The sequence below is a fragment of the Dromiciops gliroides genome, chromosome 5 (assembly GCF_019393635.1).
Source record: "Dromiciops gliroides isolate mDroGli1 chromosome 5, mDroGli1.pri, whole genome shotgun sequence".
NCBI classification, from domain to species: domain Eukaryota; kingdom Metazoa; phylum Chordata; class Mammalia; order Microbiotheria; family Microbiotheriidae; genus Dromiciops; species Dromiciops gliroides.
Genome location: NC_057865.1, coordinates 291,123,574 through 291,136,808, shown reverse-complemented (window position 1 = coordinate 291,136,808; position 13,235 = coordinate 291,123,574). Strand labels below are relative to the sequence as shown.

The 13,235-nt window shown below is 51.8% G+C and overlaps 1 protein-coding gene across 4 annotated transcripts in view; it reads right to left on the bottom strand.

The window, feature by feature from the left end:
* The window catches only part of CACNA1I (calcium voltage-gated channel subunit alpha1 I), a 226,568-nt gene that overhangs the window by 40,009 nt on the left and 173,324 nt on the right, over positions 1-13,235 (bottom strand). For all 4 annotated transcript variants that reach the window (XM_043966183.1, XM_043966184.1, XM_043966185.1 and 1 more), the window contains exons 18-24: positions 12,742-12,842; positions 12,040-12,163; positions 11,406-11,474; positions 9,441-9,625; positions 9,017-9,143; positions 5,300-5,425; positions 2,358-2,447 (exon numbers count right to left, since the gene is read on the bottom strand). In XM_043966183.1, coding sequence (XP_043822118.1) covers positions 2,358-2,447; positions 5,300-5,425; positions 9,017-9,143; positions 9,441-9,625; positions 11,406-11,474; positions 12,040-12,163; positions 12,742-12,842 — 822 coding nt within the window. The remainder of the gene's footprint in view (positions 1-2,357; positions 2,448-5,299; positions 5,426-9,016; positions 9,144-9,440; positions 9,626-11,405; positions 11,475-12,039; positions 12,164-12,741; positions 12,843-13,235) is intronic.

The following is a 13,235-nucleotide window of genomic DNA, read 5'->3' as shown; positions in this document are numbered from 1 at the left end:
CCTGTAAAAAGAGGGGTTGAGTTTGATCATCTTAAAGACCCCTTCTAAGTCTATCCAGCTTAATGGTCTATTTGTATCCCAGGGAGGACAGCTTAATGAGAACTGTCCAAAGTCTTGGGAGGTAGGGGGCTTCCTTATTAATGGTGGTCTTCAAATGGAGGCTGGATTATTGTGGAGGGGACTTCTCTGCCTCTGGGGTGCCCTCCAAGGCAGAGATTCTATAAAATGTGGCATTGGAGTGAATAGGAATGGGGGAGGGGAATGGAGGGGAGAGGAACCACTAGAGTTGGGGGCTGAAAAGGATGGTGGGAGGAGGGCCCCATGATCCCTAAGTTGCCATGTAGCTCCTGGAAACATTGGAGGTTGGGTGTTCCTAGACATGGAGAGAAGTTCTGACATTGAAGTTTAGTAGAAATGGGGAAAAAGATTGCGGGTGATCTCGGGAATAACACTGCCTCAATGGTCCATGTCTTACAACCCAATGCCACAAGAGGCTGGGGGCCTGGGGGCCTCTGAAGTCATGGATTCTGGGGAGAAGGTTGGCCCTACAAAGAGCAGATGTGGGCTGGAGTTCTAACCAGTTCCGCTAGAAGGCCATCTTCCATCTCTTATTAAGGTGGAGGCACGATGATGCAAACCAACAACCGGCTACCCCTCCAAGGGACCTGACTCATGGGTAGAGGGGAATCTGCAATGTGCCGCCCCAGCCTGCCATGTGGAGTGGCTACCAGAACGCCCACCAGGGGGATGGGGGTGGAGAAAGCCGGAAAAGGGCAGGGCAGGACCAAGTCCAGCTCCCTTGCCCCTTTCCCTACCAGTCAAGCAACAGGGGAGTGGGTGAGATGACGGAGGACTCTGGGGCAGGGTCGGGGTTGAGGCAGAGGCTTGGGAAGAGCTGATGGAGCAATATGATCCTTCAGAGGCTGATTTTCCTCTGTGCATTTATATCCCTTTATGGGGAGTGATGTGTCTGAGCCCGGAGGCCAAGGGAAGTGGGTGTGTTTTTATAAACTGAAATGTAATAACTTGTCATTCTACCTTGGTATTTATCTCACATCCTTTCTCCCTGGAGAACTCGCTCCCAGTAGCAGCTCATCCCTTGCTTTCTGTGGCTGGGGGAGGAGGGGAGTGAGAGCTGTGACCTCCATTTGCCGAAGGAGAAGGGGAGGAGGATGCTGCCGAGGGGAAGGGAGGAAGCCTGGGGCAATTCTGGGGCTGGATAAAGGGCTGACAGTCAAATGCAGGCTCAGGAACAGGGCTGAGGGACAAAGGATTTTTGCAGACCCAATGCCCACCTGTGACTGCAGTCAGGGAGGCCAAGCTGAGTGAACAAGAAGGAAGCAAATACTGCCAACAACCATAAGGCATTCGCCTCTCTCACGGAGGATGTTGGGAAAAACGAAGAGAGGGCAGCATCCTGGGCTGGTTTTCCCCCATTGGCCTTTCTACAATTTACAGAGCTGAGCATGTTGACAGGAGGGAGGATAAGAGAGAACACCAAGGGCAGAACAGCCCATTTCTGCAGTATGGTTGACTGGGTGGCTCTCCTTGATTGTCTGTGGGGAAATCTTTGCACTGACTATGCCATGACCTGAGGCGGTCCTAAGTACAGGAGCCGGGCAGCAGTCCATCTCCATTAGGAGATGGGTTCCAGCCATGTCTTTGGCCACACCTTTGGAGCCCTTCCCTCTCCTCGTGGGTGTGGCTGTGTCAGAGATGGAAGGAGCCTGCAGCCAGTGGCCGTGGAACCCCCTTCCCTTTTGAAGGGAGTTGGCGGTAGAGTGGTGAGGTACTAGAGTAGGGCCATATCTTCAGTACTGCCCACCTTAGACATCTGTTGCTGGTGTACCCCATCACTGGGTTGACCCTTCTTGGTCCAATGCCCTTAGGAGACCTCCAGACCTGCAGGGCCTGTGCCTCTATCCAAGCCACTAAAAATCATGACCTTATATCCCCTTACTCTGTCTTCCAAGATATCCAAGGGACAACTAGTTCACCTGAGCTCATCCTGGAGGCTGGGACAGCCAGAAATCATTCATTGCATGGCAGGTCCCAATTCAGATTCTTTGGGGGATAGGCCTGTTCTTCTCCAGCATGGCCACCCCTGTTTGGCTCCATGAGGTGTGGGTTCACAGGAAGCCCACCCATGGCACAGTGAAGGTGCAGGTTGGAGGCCGGCAGCCCAAGAGGGGTATCCTAAAGCCTCGGTGCAGCCCAGGGGAGCTCCTGCCCAGACAGATCTACCCTGCTTCTTTCCTTAGCAGCACAACCTCCCCCCATGGCTCTGGCTCCCATTCTGCTCACCCCAGACCCCTCCCCTTTTACCCTTTACATTCACAAGAGGGTAGACACACTACCTGCTGGTCGACAGCCACCGCATCTAGCCCATTGTACATGATGTTGACCCAGCCATCTTTGGAGGCCAAGACGAAGAGGGACATCAAGGCCTGGAACAAAGGATGAGAGAATCACAGGTCTAGAGCTAGGAAGAACGATAAGAGTCATGGGGCATCCTCTCCCCACGCCCACTTCCCATATTTAGCTCCCTGTTATGTGCTGTCGACCCCCTTAGAATGTAAGCACCTGGAGGGAGCGAATGCCTTTCTTTTCATCTTGTGTTCCCAGCACTTAGTACCTTCCTGACACACAGTAAGTGTTTAATTAATGCTCTATTTATGTCTATCCATATAAGTATCTATGTATTAAGTACGTATGTATGTATCTACTTATCTATCTAGGCATCTATTTCTCTCTCTGCTTCATCTGTCTATTGACTACCTACCTATGTGTGTATGCACATATCTAGCAAGATATGGTTCTAGGCGTCACAGTCATCTTTGAAAAGGTGGGTCCCAGAGCACTCTGTGGAACCGTGCTGTCCACGATCATCCTGCCCTGGGCTGAGTCACTCAGCCTGAGCCAAGCTGGCGCTGGCACAGCAAGGCGGGTGAGGCAGCTGAGATGTGGGGATGCTCTGGCTGCAAAAGCCGCCAGCCTCCTCCATGCTGGGGCCGCAAACCTATGGCTTAGAAGAAGGTGATCATCGATAGTGTTGGAGACTAGGCCCCTACCAGTGCTTGTGGAGAACCTCACAGAGCTGGAAGTGGAGGCGAGACAGGTGGTAGGGGTGGGCCTGGGGTATTCCTGGGTGTCTCTCCATGTGTGCCTGTGGGTGCGCTCCTGCTGTGCTGTTTTCTAGGAAAGTCTTGTCTGCTGGGCTAGGCTGCTGATCTACCCTGGAGCTGAGGCACAGACACCAAAGGAAATGGTGATGTGGAATCTGTATCCAGGGGGATGACGGTCCTCCAGCTGACACTCCCTTTTCCTGGGGCATGTTGGTGTCAGGGGTCATGAGATCCTGACAGCCAGAGGCCATGGGACCCTGACACTCAGAGACAGTGGGTCACTGAGAGTGGAGGTCATGAGACCCTTGTATACAGGGGTCATAGGACCCTTACATTTAGAGGGCACAGGTCCCTGGTGGCCAGCGGCAGCAAGTCTTTAAGAGCTGCAGGCTTTGGGCTCTGTCAGTCAGAGAATGTCTTTTAAAGCGGGGGAAACTTAGGGCCAAATATGCTTTCTGAGTTCATCAAATAATAAAAGAAAAAAGGCTGGGACCCACCTTCTTTGAAGAACAGAGAGAGGTCCTTGGGAGAGTGATTTTGACCTTGGAAGGCACACTCGTTTATTCTTCGATCTGCAGCCCTGGGGGCTACTTAGCTAAGTAACCATGGTGCCCACAAACCTCTCCCCTGTTTAGCCATCATGCCCTCCTCTGGTGCCAGGATGTGGGTATCCAGTCATATCCCGTTCATCCCTGACCCCGGTTCCCCAGGAAGTGTGTAGTCCCCAAGGAGGGTGGTGGTGTCATGGAGGAGGAAGCACCTGAGCTGGGTTTTGAAAGAAGACGGAGATTCTAAGATCCAGAAGTAAGGAGGAAAGGCATTGTGGACATGGGCAACAGTTTGAGCAAAAGCACAGTGGGCAGAGACATTGAGGGTGGGGAGTAGAAGTTAGGACAGTTTGGTTGGGGTGTCGAGTGTGTGGGACTCTACAGGAGCATGAGGGGGAATGCTGTGAAATCAGTCTGGAGAGGGGGTGGGTGCCAAACCGTGGAGAGCTTCAGACACCAGGCAGAGGGTTTTCCATTTTATCCTGGGGACAATAGGGAGCTACTGAAGATTCTGGAACAGGGGTCAGATCTATACATGAGGAAGTTTGGCGTCTGTGGATAGACTGGAGAAGAGTAGGAGTAGAGTGAACTAGTCTCATAGTAGTCCAGGTGAGAATGGGGCCTGAACAAAGGTGGTGTTCAAGGGAATGGAGAGAAGGGAATGAATCCAATCACGATTCGTTGTTTCTGGAGGTCACTTTCCACTACTCCAAGAAGGCTCTGCTTTGATGCTCCTGCCACTATTTTGAGGTAGGTGGGATACGGGGAAACTGAGGCTTACTAAACCACAATTCCCCCAAAGGCAGAGGCCATGCCTTGTCTATCCCCCAGTGCCTACAATAGTGCTCTAAACATCGTGGGCACTTAAAGCATGCCTGTTGAATGAATACTGAGTAAAGTTCAGAGGTTAAAGTGACTTATCCAAGGTCCTACAGCTGGATTATGAATTACAGAATCTCAGGGCTAATCCAGCCTAAGCAGGACCCTCCCTAACACCCAACAATCTGGTATCTGCTTAAAGATACCTACTAAGAGGAGACAGCTAAGTGGTGCAGTGGATAAAGCACTGGCCCTGGATTCAGGAGGACCTGAGTTCAAATCTAACCTCAGACACTTGACATTTACTAGCTGTGTGACCCTGGGCAAGTCACTTAACCCTCATTGCCCCACAAAAACGAAAACAAGCACAAAAACAAAAAGATGCCCACTGTGGGGAAGCCTGCTTACTCCCTAGAGACCCCATCTTGCTTCTGGACAGCTCTGACCATGGGAAGGTTTTCCTTGTTTCCAAACTAAAGCTGTTACTCTTCAAATCCCACCCCATGCCCAACACCATCTAGTTCTGCCTTCTGGGAATGAAGCCTGAGCCCCCTCCCACAGAACAGCCTTTCAGAGCCTTGGATGAAGAGACCACTGCCCCTGACCCTGCCCTTCTCTCAGGCTGAACACCCGCAGCCCCTCCTGCCAATCCACATGTCCTGGTTTCCAGTTTTCTCTCCCCCTACAGGGTGGAGTGAGGCCTGATCCCTGTGCCTTCCCCTTTCCTCCCCGGGGGTTGGGGGAGGGGCGAGACTGAGCAGGGGGGCCCGGGCCTGCAGGGAGTGGGGGGCAGGGGGCGCTGCTCACCTGGCCCAGGTTGTCAAAGTTGTACTTGTGGTGCACCCAGCGGTAGTTGGCGGCCATGCAGTCTGAGCGGTTGGTGATGTTCCGGATATCGACCCCCAGGCAGTGGTAAAACTTCCCCTTGAAGAGCTGAGAAAGGATGACCAGAAGGTCAGAGACTTAGAGTTGCAGCCCGCCTTGGAAGTCTGCCAGCCCAACCCCTTCACTTTACAGAGGAGGAAACTGAGGCCCAGAGATGGGACATGACATGTCTAAGGTCACGAAGGTAGTGTGTTACAGAGGACTCAGGTCCTCGGACTCCAACCAGAATCTCCCAACAGGCACATATTGGGATGGGCATGGGGAGAGAAGGTAGCAAAGTCAGACAGTGTGGAGTGGTGGGAAGAGCCTTGGACTGAGGCAAGAGACCCAAGTTCAAATCCTGGCCCTGTCATTTACTACCTGTGTGACCTGGGGCAAACCTCCTAACCTCTCTGGGCCTTGGTTTACTCATCTATAAAAACAAGGGGGACAGGACTTTAGAGGCTGAGTCCTACCCCCTCGTTTTACAGATGCGGAAACTGAGCCAAGCAGAGGTTAGGTGACTTGCCCAGGGTCACACAGCTAATAAATGTCTGAGGCTAGATTCAATTTCAGGTCTTCCTGACTCCAGCTCCAATATGCCATCCACAGAGTTTCTTTACAGCTCACCCAGAGTCTGGCTTTGGGGGACAAGGTGAGGGAGGGGGTAAGTAGGGGAGAAGATCCAGGGAGATCAGACACTGGGTTTCTAAGCTGCTGCTGGTCTCTGGGGTGAGAACTCTGTCTGCAGGATCCTAGACAGGAAGAATCTGATGAGAAGAGGAAGGGGAAGGTTCGAATCCTGGGTCCCTGGGGCCCGGATGGGGCGCTGGGTATGTGAGTGGAGAGAAAACAATTTCTCTCCCAGAAAAACAAACAAATAAATAAACAGACATAAAAGAGCTGACCCTCCCGATCCCTTCCTCTCCAAGGTGGCGTCTGTGTGGCGGCAGCCACTGACCCACCCAGCGGTGCCCGCTCCACGCGGATGGGCGGACACGTGGATCTGTGCTACGACCTATCTATAGCTCACTCTGTGAGAGGCAAGAAACACCCACTCCCTGCGTTCTTCTGCAGCAAGATCCCAAAATAAAGAACCAGGAGAGGGAAAAAAATATCATCGTGGGTGGACTTGGGCTCATGAAGCAGAGCTGGGTGTGCCAGAGAGGGTCTGGCCTCGGCGGGGGGAGCAGCAGCATAGGATACCCTTCCCCAGTGGCCGGTCTGCCCAGACCCTGCCACCCTGGCCTGGGGCTCCCTTGGCAGTGGCGCTTCCCCTGAGCAGGGTCAGGAGGGTCCTTGACATGGCCAGAGCATCCCTGCCTCCTCTCTTTACCAATTGCCACTTGGACACTGCTGCCAGCAGCCTCCTCCCTATTCTGAGAATCCCCAAATGTCAGATATGGAAGAGCCATCAGGGCTTGTCTCATGCCAGCCCTCCCTGAGCAGGAATTACTTGTGGAGAAGTGATGAGGTACAGTCGAAAGAATCACTTGCTGACCTTGTGACCCCAGGCAAGACAATCTCTCTGAACCTCAGTTTCTTTCTCTGTAAAATTGGGGAATTAGACTTTAATGACCTTTATGGTCCCTTCTAGTTCAAAATCTATGATTCAGGCTAAGTGGAAAGCTTAATTCATCCATACACATTTATTAAGCACTTACTGTGTTGGAGGAATATGTGTTGGACACTGAAGGGTACAAAGAAAAAAAAATGACTAGTCCCTACCATCAAAGAGCTTCCATTCTCTCCAACAAAAAAGCCCAGAATGTTGGCGCTGGAGGGAACCTTGGGGGTCTTGGAGCTCCTCCTGAACCTACATGAACCATCACCCCCCCATACTTCATAACTATTAATAATATACTCTAGGAAACTCTCAAAAATGCTAAGTTCCAGAGAAGTCACCAACCTGTCCTGGGAGAGGGTTTTCTGAAATCTCCCATCCCTGTCCCTAGCCCTGATCCTGTAAACTCTACAGGGTAATGTCTTCTAGAGTACCCTGAGGCAATTTAATAGGATGGACTAGTAACTGAATGCTAAGACATGGTATCAATCCATTGAGGCCTTACAAGCATTAATCAAGGGCATTGGTTTCCACTGTACCCCCAGTCCAGGGGCATGACGTCTGTCTGAAGTTCAGAGGAGCTAGGGTCCTAGGAGGCTGGGCAGTGCCTGGGCCCTGCCAAGGCTTGGTGTCCACTGAGGACAGGTCCCATCTCCTCCATCAGATTGGAAGCTCCCCAGAGGAGGAGCTTAGGAAGCATTGCTATGTTCCAGGCACCACGGCCAACACAAAGGCAAAACTGAAAGTCTGTGGCCTCCAGGAGCTCCTGACGCATGGAGAAAGGCCAAGGGCTCCCTCTAAGGCTAGATTTCTCATCCTGGCATTCAAGGCTTTTTAGAAGCTGGACCGGCACCCCACCCCCCACCTCATCCGCTTGACAACACATTATAGCTCTGCGCTCCAGTCGGGCTGGGCTCCTCGCCGTCCTTGGCTCCCTGCCGTCCTTGGGCAGCTCTCCTGTTATGGTGGCACTGCACATCATTTCCTGCTCATGGAATGTCCCTGGACCTTCATTTCTGCCTCTGGATGCCTACTTGTCCTTCCAGCCCAGTGTGTAAACCACCACCACCTCTACCCCACTTCTGAAGACCAGCAGACTCCACTAGAGACATCATCTCCACCGATTCTACACTGGAAAACTAGGCTCCGACCCTGGAACCACCCTGGACTCAGACAGGCCAGTTATGACACAATCCTGCCTGGCTCCAGGGCTCCCTGATGTTCCCTGGCCAACTCCCCACTCTGAGACCGCCTGTGCCAGTTTGCCTCTTTATCATCCTACTTTCTATCTCTCATTCAATTGTTGTCCCCGAACACACACACACACACACACACACACACACACACACACACACACACACACTTCTTGAAAACAGGAATTTGTTTGTTTATAAGTGTATTCCCAGCACTTAGCACAGTGCCTGACCCATAACAAGCACTTAATAAATGTGCTTGCTCTGTCTCTCTATCTCTTTCTCTTTCTCTCTCTGTCTCTTTCTCTCTCTCTCTCTCTCACCTCTCTTCTCTTCTTCTCTCTCTCCCCCATCTCCTCTCTCTCTCCTCCTAGAAACCTTCCCCTTCCCCACCCAGCAGGCAGCGATCCCTTCCTCATGGGATTTCATAGCCCCTTGCACTCCTCCCACGTACTTATAGACAGAATCTAAGCTCATTGAGGGCAGGAATAGTTTCATTTCTGTCTTTTCGGCTCCAGAGCCTAGCACAGTGCCAGGCACATAGTAGGTCCTTTAAAATGCTTATTAATTACTTGGTTAGTTAATTTCATTTTAAGATGATCTCTCAGCTTTTACTTCCTCTTGGCCCATCCTTTCCACAGTTTCTGAGCCCCAGGGCACCAGGATGCTGGTATTTTTTAAGATTATGAGATATATAGTGAGAGGACCTAAATTTAAATCCTGCCTCTGACATTCACTGCCTGAGTGGCCAACCAGTCCATGCCCCTGAGCCTCAGCATCAGCTGTAAAATGATTAGCTTGGGCAAGATGGTCTCTCAGGTCTCCCCCATCTGCCATCACCCAAAGATACAGAGCCAGTCCTGGCTGGGCCCCGTCCCTCCTCTATGGTCTCTAGCCACTCACCTGCACTCCCAGGATGCCAAAGATGATGAAGAAGGCACAGCAGATGAGGACAATGTTTCCGATGGGCTTGAGGGATGAAATGAGTGTCTCCACCACAAGCTTCAGGCCTGGGGCACGGCTGATGACCCTGTGGTTGTGTGTCAAGATGGGGACAGCTAAGGATGGGGGGAAGGCTCTCCCTGGAGCCCCAGCCCAACCTCATGACACCAAATACAGTGACAGGTCTAGGTCCAGGGGCAATCTGGGCTACTCCCCTCATCGTATAAATGGAGAAACCAAGGCTGAGTGAGGTCAGATGAATGCCCGTGGTCACACAAGTACCTGTTGGTACCTTGTGTGGCTAGATTTGGCACCAAGGTCCCCTGGGAATGGTTGGCAGGACAGGAAGTAGAGGTCAGGGTAAGGTTACCAAGAGCATCCTCACCGTAGTGGGCGAAGGGTCCGGAGGAGGCGGAGGACCCGAAGGACGCCAAGGATCTTGGCTCCTCCCGCGGAGGCCACGGAGACCACGATGTCAATGAGGGATACGAAGACCAGGAATCCATCCAAGATATTCCAGCTGCTTCGGAGGTAGGCCTGCTCCCCAAAATACAGGCCCAGGGAGACCACCTGGCAAGGGCAGGACAAGGGTAGGGGCGTCACAGAATCTCACAATTTTAAGGGTGCTCCGATGTCGTCTAGTCCAACCCATGATTGAACAGGAATTATCCCCCTGGATAGCATCCCTGATATTAGGAGCTGTCCAGCATTTGCTTGATGACCACAGTAATGGGGAGCCCACTGCTTCTGGAGGCTTCATCATTGGGAATTATTCCTGACCTCAAACCTCAATTCCCCTCTTTGTGACTTCCCCAAAGGGCTCCCAGTTCTGCCCTCTAGGACCAAGAACAACAAATGGAATCTCTCATGAGCCTTTAGACTTGAAGAGAATCATCACTCTCCCCAAGTCTTCTCTTCTCCAGGCTGAATACCCCTAGAGGTCAGAAATGTGGCATTCAGAAGCTCTTTGCTCCCTCCTCCCTCAAACACTATGAGCACAAGCCCCGGCTACAAAGACCCCTAAGCACTTTCAGAACCTCTGTCCAATTTGATCTTTATAACAGAGCCCTGACAGAAGGAATGGCCACTGTAATAACAGCTGACATTTCTATAGGACAAAGCCCTTTACATAATACCATTTCCTTTGATCCTAATAACATCCTATTACTATCCCCATTTTATAGATGAGAAAACTGAGGCCTAGAGAGATTAAATGATTTGCCCAGGGCCACACAGCAAGGAAGAATCTAATACAGAATCTGAACTCAGATCTTCCTGATTCCAAGTCTAGTGCCTTATCCACTGCATCAACCTTTGGCTTTCTAGGGAGGTGGGGAGCAGTAATTATTATCCCTATTTCTCATGTGGGGAAATTGATGCATAGGCCTAACATAATGTTTATGTGTGCTGGTCCTGGGTGTTTAGGCCTGAGGCACACAGAAGAGAGTGAGGCACAATTCAGAGTGTGTTGTGAAAATCACAGCTTGCCTCGTTACACATAACTCTCCTTGCCTGGCCCTCTGGCATGTTCTGTGCCCAAGATTGTGACGTCTCAGAGCATGCCCTGGTGGACAAGACTTTCCCCAAGGAAACACAAATACCTGCACAGGAAAACCTCCCAGCGGCCAGACTCCCTGGAGACGCCTCTCTGGGCCATAGAGTCATTTCAACTGGCCCCCTCTTCTTCCTCCTTCCCAGTCACCCAGTTCAGCCCCCACAATATAAAGGCCAGTTTAAAGCTCACCAGCCCAGAGGCCTGGACTCCCCTTGGTTGTATATGCTGCAGGCAAAGCCTTCAGAGGGGGAGACAAGACACTGCCTTCATCAGCACCATGGATAGCTGCTCCACAAATCAAAGGCCCTTCCTCCTTGACTGTGCTAACACTAGGGCATCCCCCTTCCCACTACATAACGATATGGCTCTGGCTCTGGCTCTATCCAGGTGGAACATCCCCTGGTTCCAAGGGCAACTTCTATGCTATGAAGAACCAGGGGAGGGAACAGAGACACAGTTGGTGTGAATTGGGGGTGGGAGAGAGCACTTGTTCCCAAATACCTCTCCCACCTGTTTTATATGCTAACAACTTCTTTTAGTGGGGTGGGAGACAGGAGGGATCCTTTTATTTCATTGTTTGAAGCTAAGACTTAAAATTCCAATATCTCCAATACTGGAAACCCAGTGGCTGAAATTCATGCTATGGTGTAAATGGCTCGTTGAGAACGAGGTAAAGATGAAGGAGCGGGCAGAAGGGGACCAGTGTATCTGTGGGCCCAGAAAGAGGGTCAGGAAATAAACTAGCTTAGGGAAGAGCCATGTCAAGAGAGGGCACGTTTGGACAATCTAACCTACCTTTAGCGTCATCTCTCCAACAAAGATGGCGGTGAAGATGTAGTTGGACACAGTGAGGAATATTCGCTCCTGGAAAGAGAAGAGGGGATAGAACTGGGCCTCCAAGGTCTCTTCTTCCTCTGTCCTCATCCCTGTGATAATCTCATCACTTTTTGCAACCTGTCATGCTAACTACTCTCCCTCACTCCACCCATCCATGCCAACTTCATGCATCCCCCTTGTCCATCCTGGCTCTCAGGCTACCTGCATCCCACACCACAGCCCAACAGCTGTCCATGAACCCAATCTCACTTCCCTCTTAGGGTGTGAGTCAGTATAAGTTGGGTCTCAGTTCAATTGCTCTTCATAGGAAATCATAAGATCCTATATCTTGAGCTGAAAAGGACCTCAGAGGTCCTCATTTGACAGAGGACACTGAGACCCAGAATGGTGACTTGTCTTGCTCAAGGTCACATAGGGAGTAAGCAGCAGAGGTAGGATTTAAACCCAGGTCCTCTGCCTCCAAATTTAGTGTTTTGGTCACCTTACATGGTTAGAAAACAGCAGAACTAGGGTCTGAGTCCAGATTTCCTGCCCCCAGATGCAGTGCTTTTTCCTGAAAGGACCCCCCCAGTCCAGGTGGGCCCCCACTTACAGTGCTGCCAGCCTCTATCTGGGGCCTCTCCAAAGCGATAGTGATGCAGTTGAGGAAGATAAAAGCCAGGACAACATAGTCAAAGAGCTTGTGGGCAATGATGGTTTGGCAGAGGACTCGGAACCTGCAAGGAGATAGATGCCTGCCACCCCAGCCTCCCTCCCAGGCCTGGGCCTGAGCCTGATGGGCAGTGGGAGGTGAGGTGACACACGAAGCAGGAAAGAGGAAGGGCTGAGATTTGAACCCAGGCTCACTGGCTCCAAAGCCCCAATGTACCATCCCCCTGCCCTGCCCTCAGCTGAAACAATCCCTCCCTTGACCCAAGCCTCAGTACACAGCAAAGAGGTGGACACCACAGGGATGGGACCTGGCCTGATATTTCACTGGTATAGGGAACACCCACGTGAGGACAGTCCCTCTACCAATGCAGGCAGGCACCTTCTGTACAAGCCTGAGTCTTAGAGAGTTATCTGAGAGGCTAAGGGACTTGGCCAAATGAGTCAGAGGCAGCATTTGACCCAAGGCCTTCAGGTTTTGAGACCAGCTCTCTCTACTACACATGCTGTAGCATCCTGGCCCAACAAAGGGTCCAGCCCCAGGCCCCAGGGCTGTGGAGAGGGGTCCCTCAGCTCTTCACTCCCTACACTGCTTCCATGGCCAGGATGCTTTCCCCTCCCCCTTCCCAGTCCAACTTTCACGCACCTGTTCTCAGGAGAGAAGAGGTAGACAGACCAGTCTTCCCTGATCTCACACCAGTCAGGCTTATAAACATCTATCATCTTCCGGATTCGGAAACAGAGACTCTGGAATGGGGGAGAGGGAAAGGGAAGAGAGCCGGGGTGGGGTGGGAGCAGCGTGAGAACCTGGTCCCCTCCTTTCACACCCCACTTCTAGGTTGTTCTGGTTGGGAAGAACTGAAATAGACCAGCCCCGATCCCTGCTGCTAATGGGTCCATGAGCCACAAGGCAAAGTGTCAGCGGTCACCCACAGAAGACATCTAAGGACGGCCCTCCATATTGGCCCAGGGCTCTCCCCCTTCTCCCTTACCCCACTGTCCCTTTTTTACTTCTTATGCTGGGGCCCCCATCTCAGGTCCTTATGTGCTTCTGTCTAGTGGAACTAAGTCTCCCCAGGAAGACTGTAAGCTCTCTGAGGGCAAGGATCATGTCTCCTCTCCTTTTCTGCCCTCAGCCTC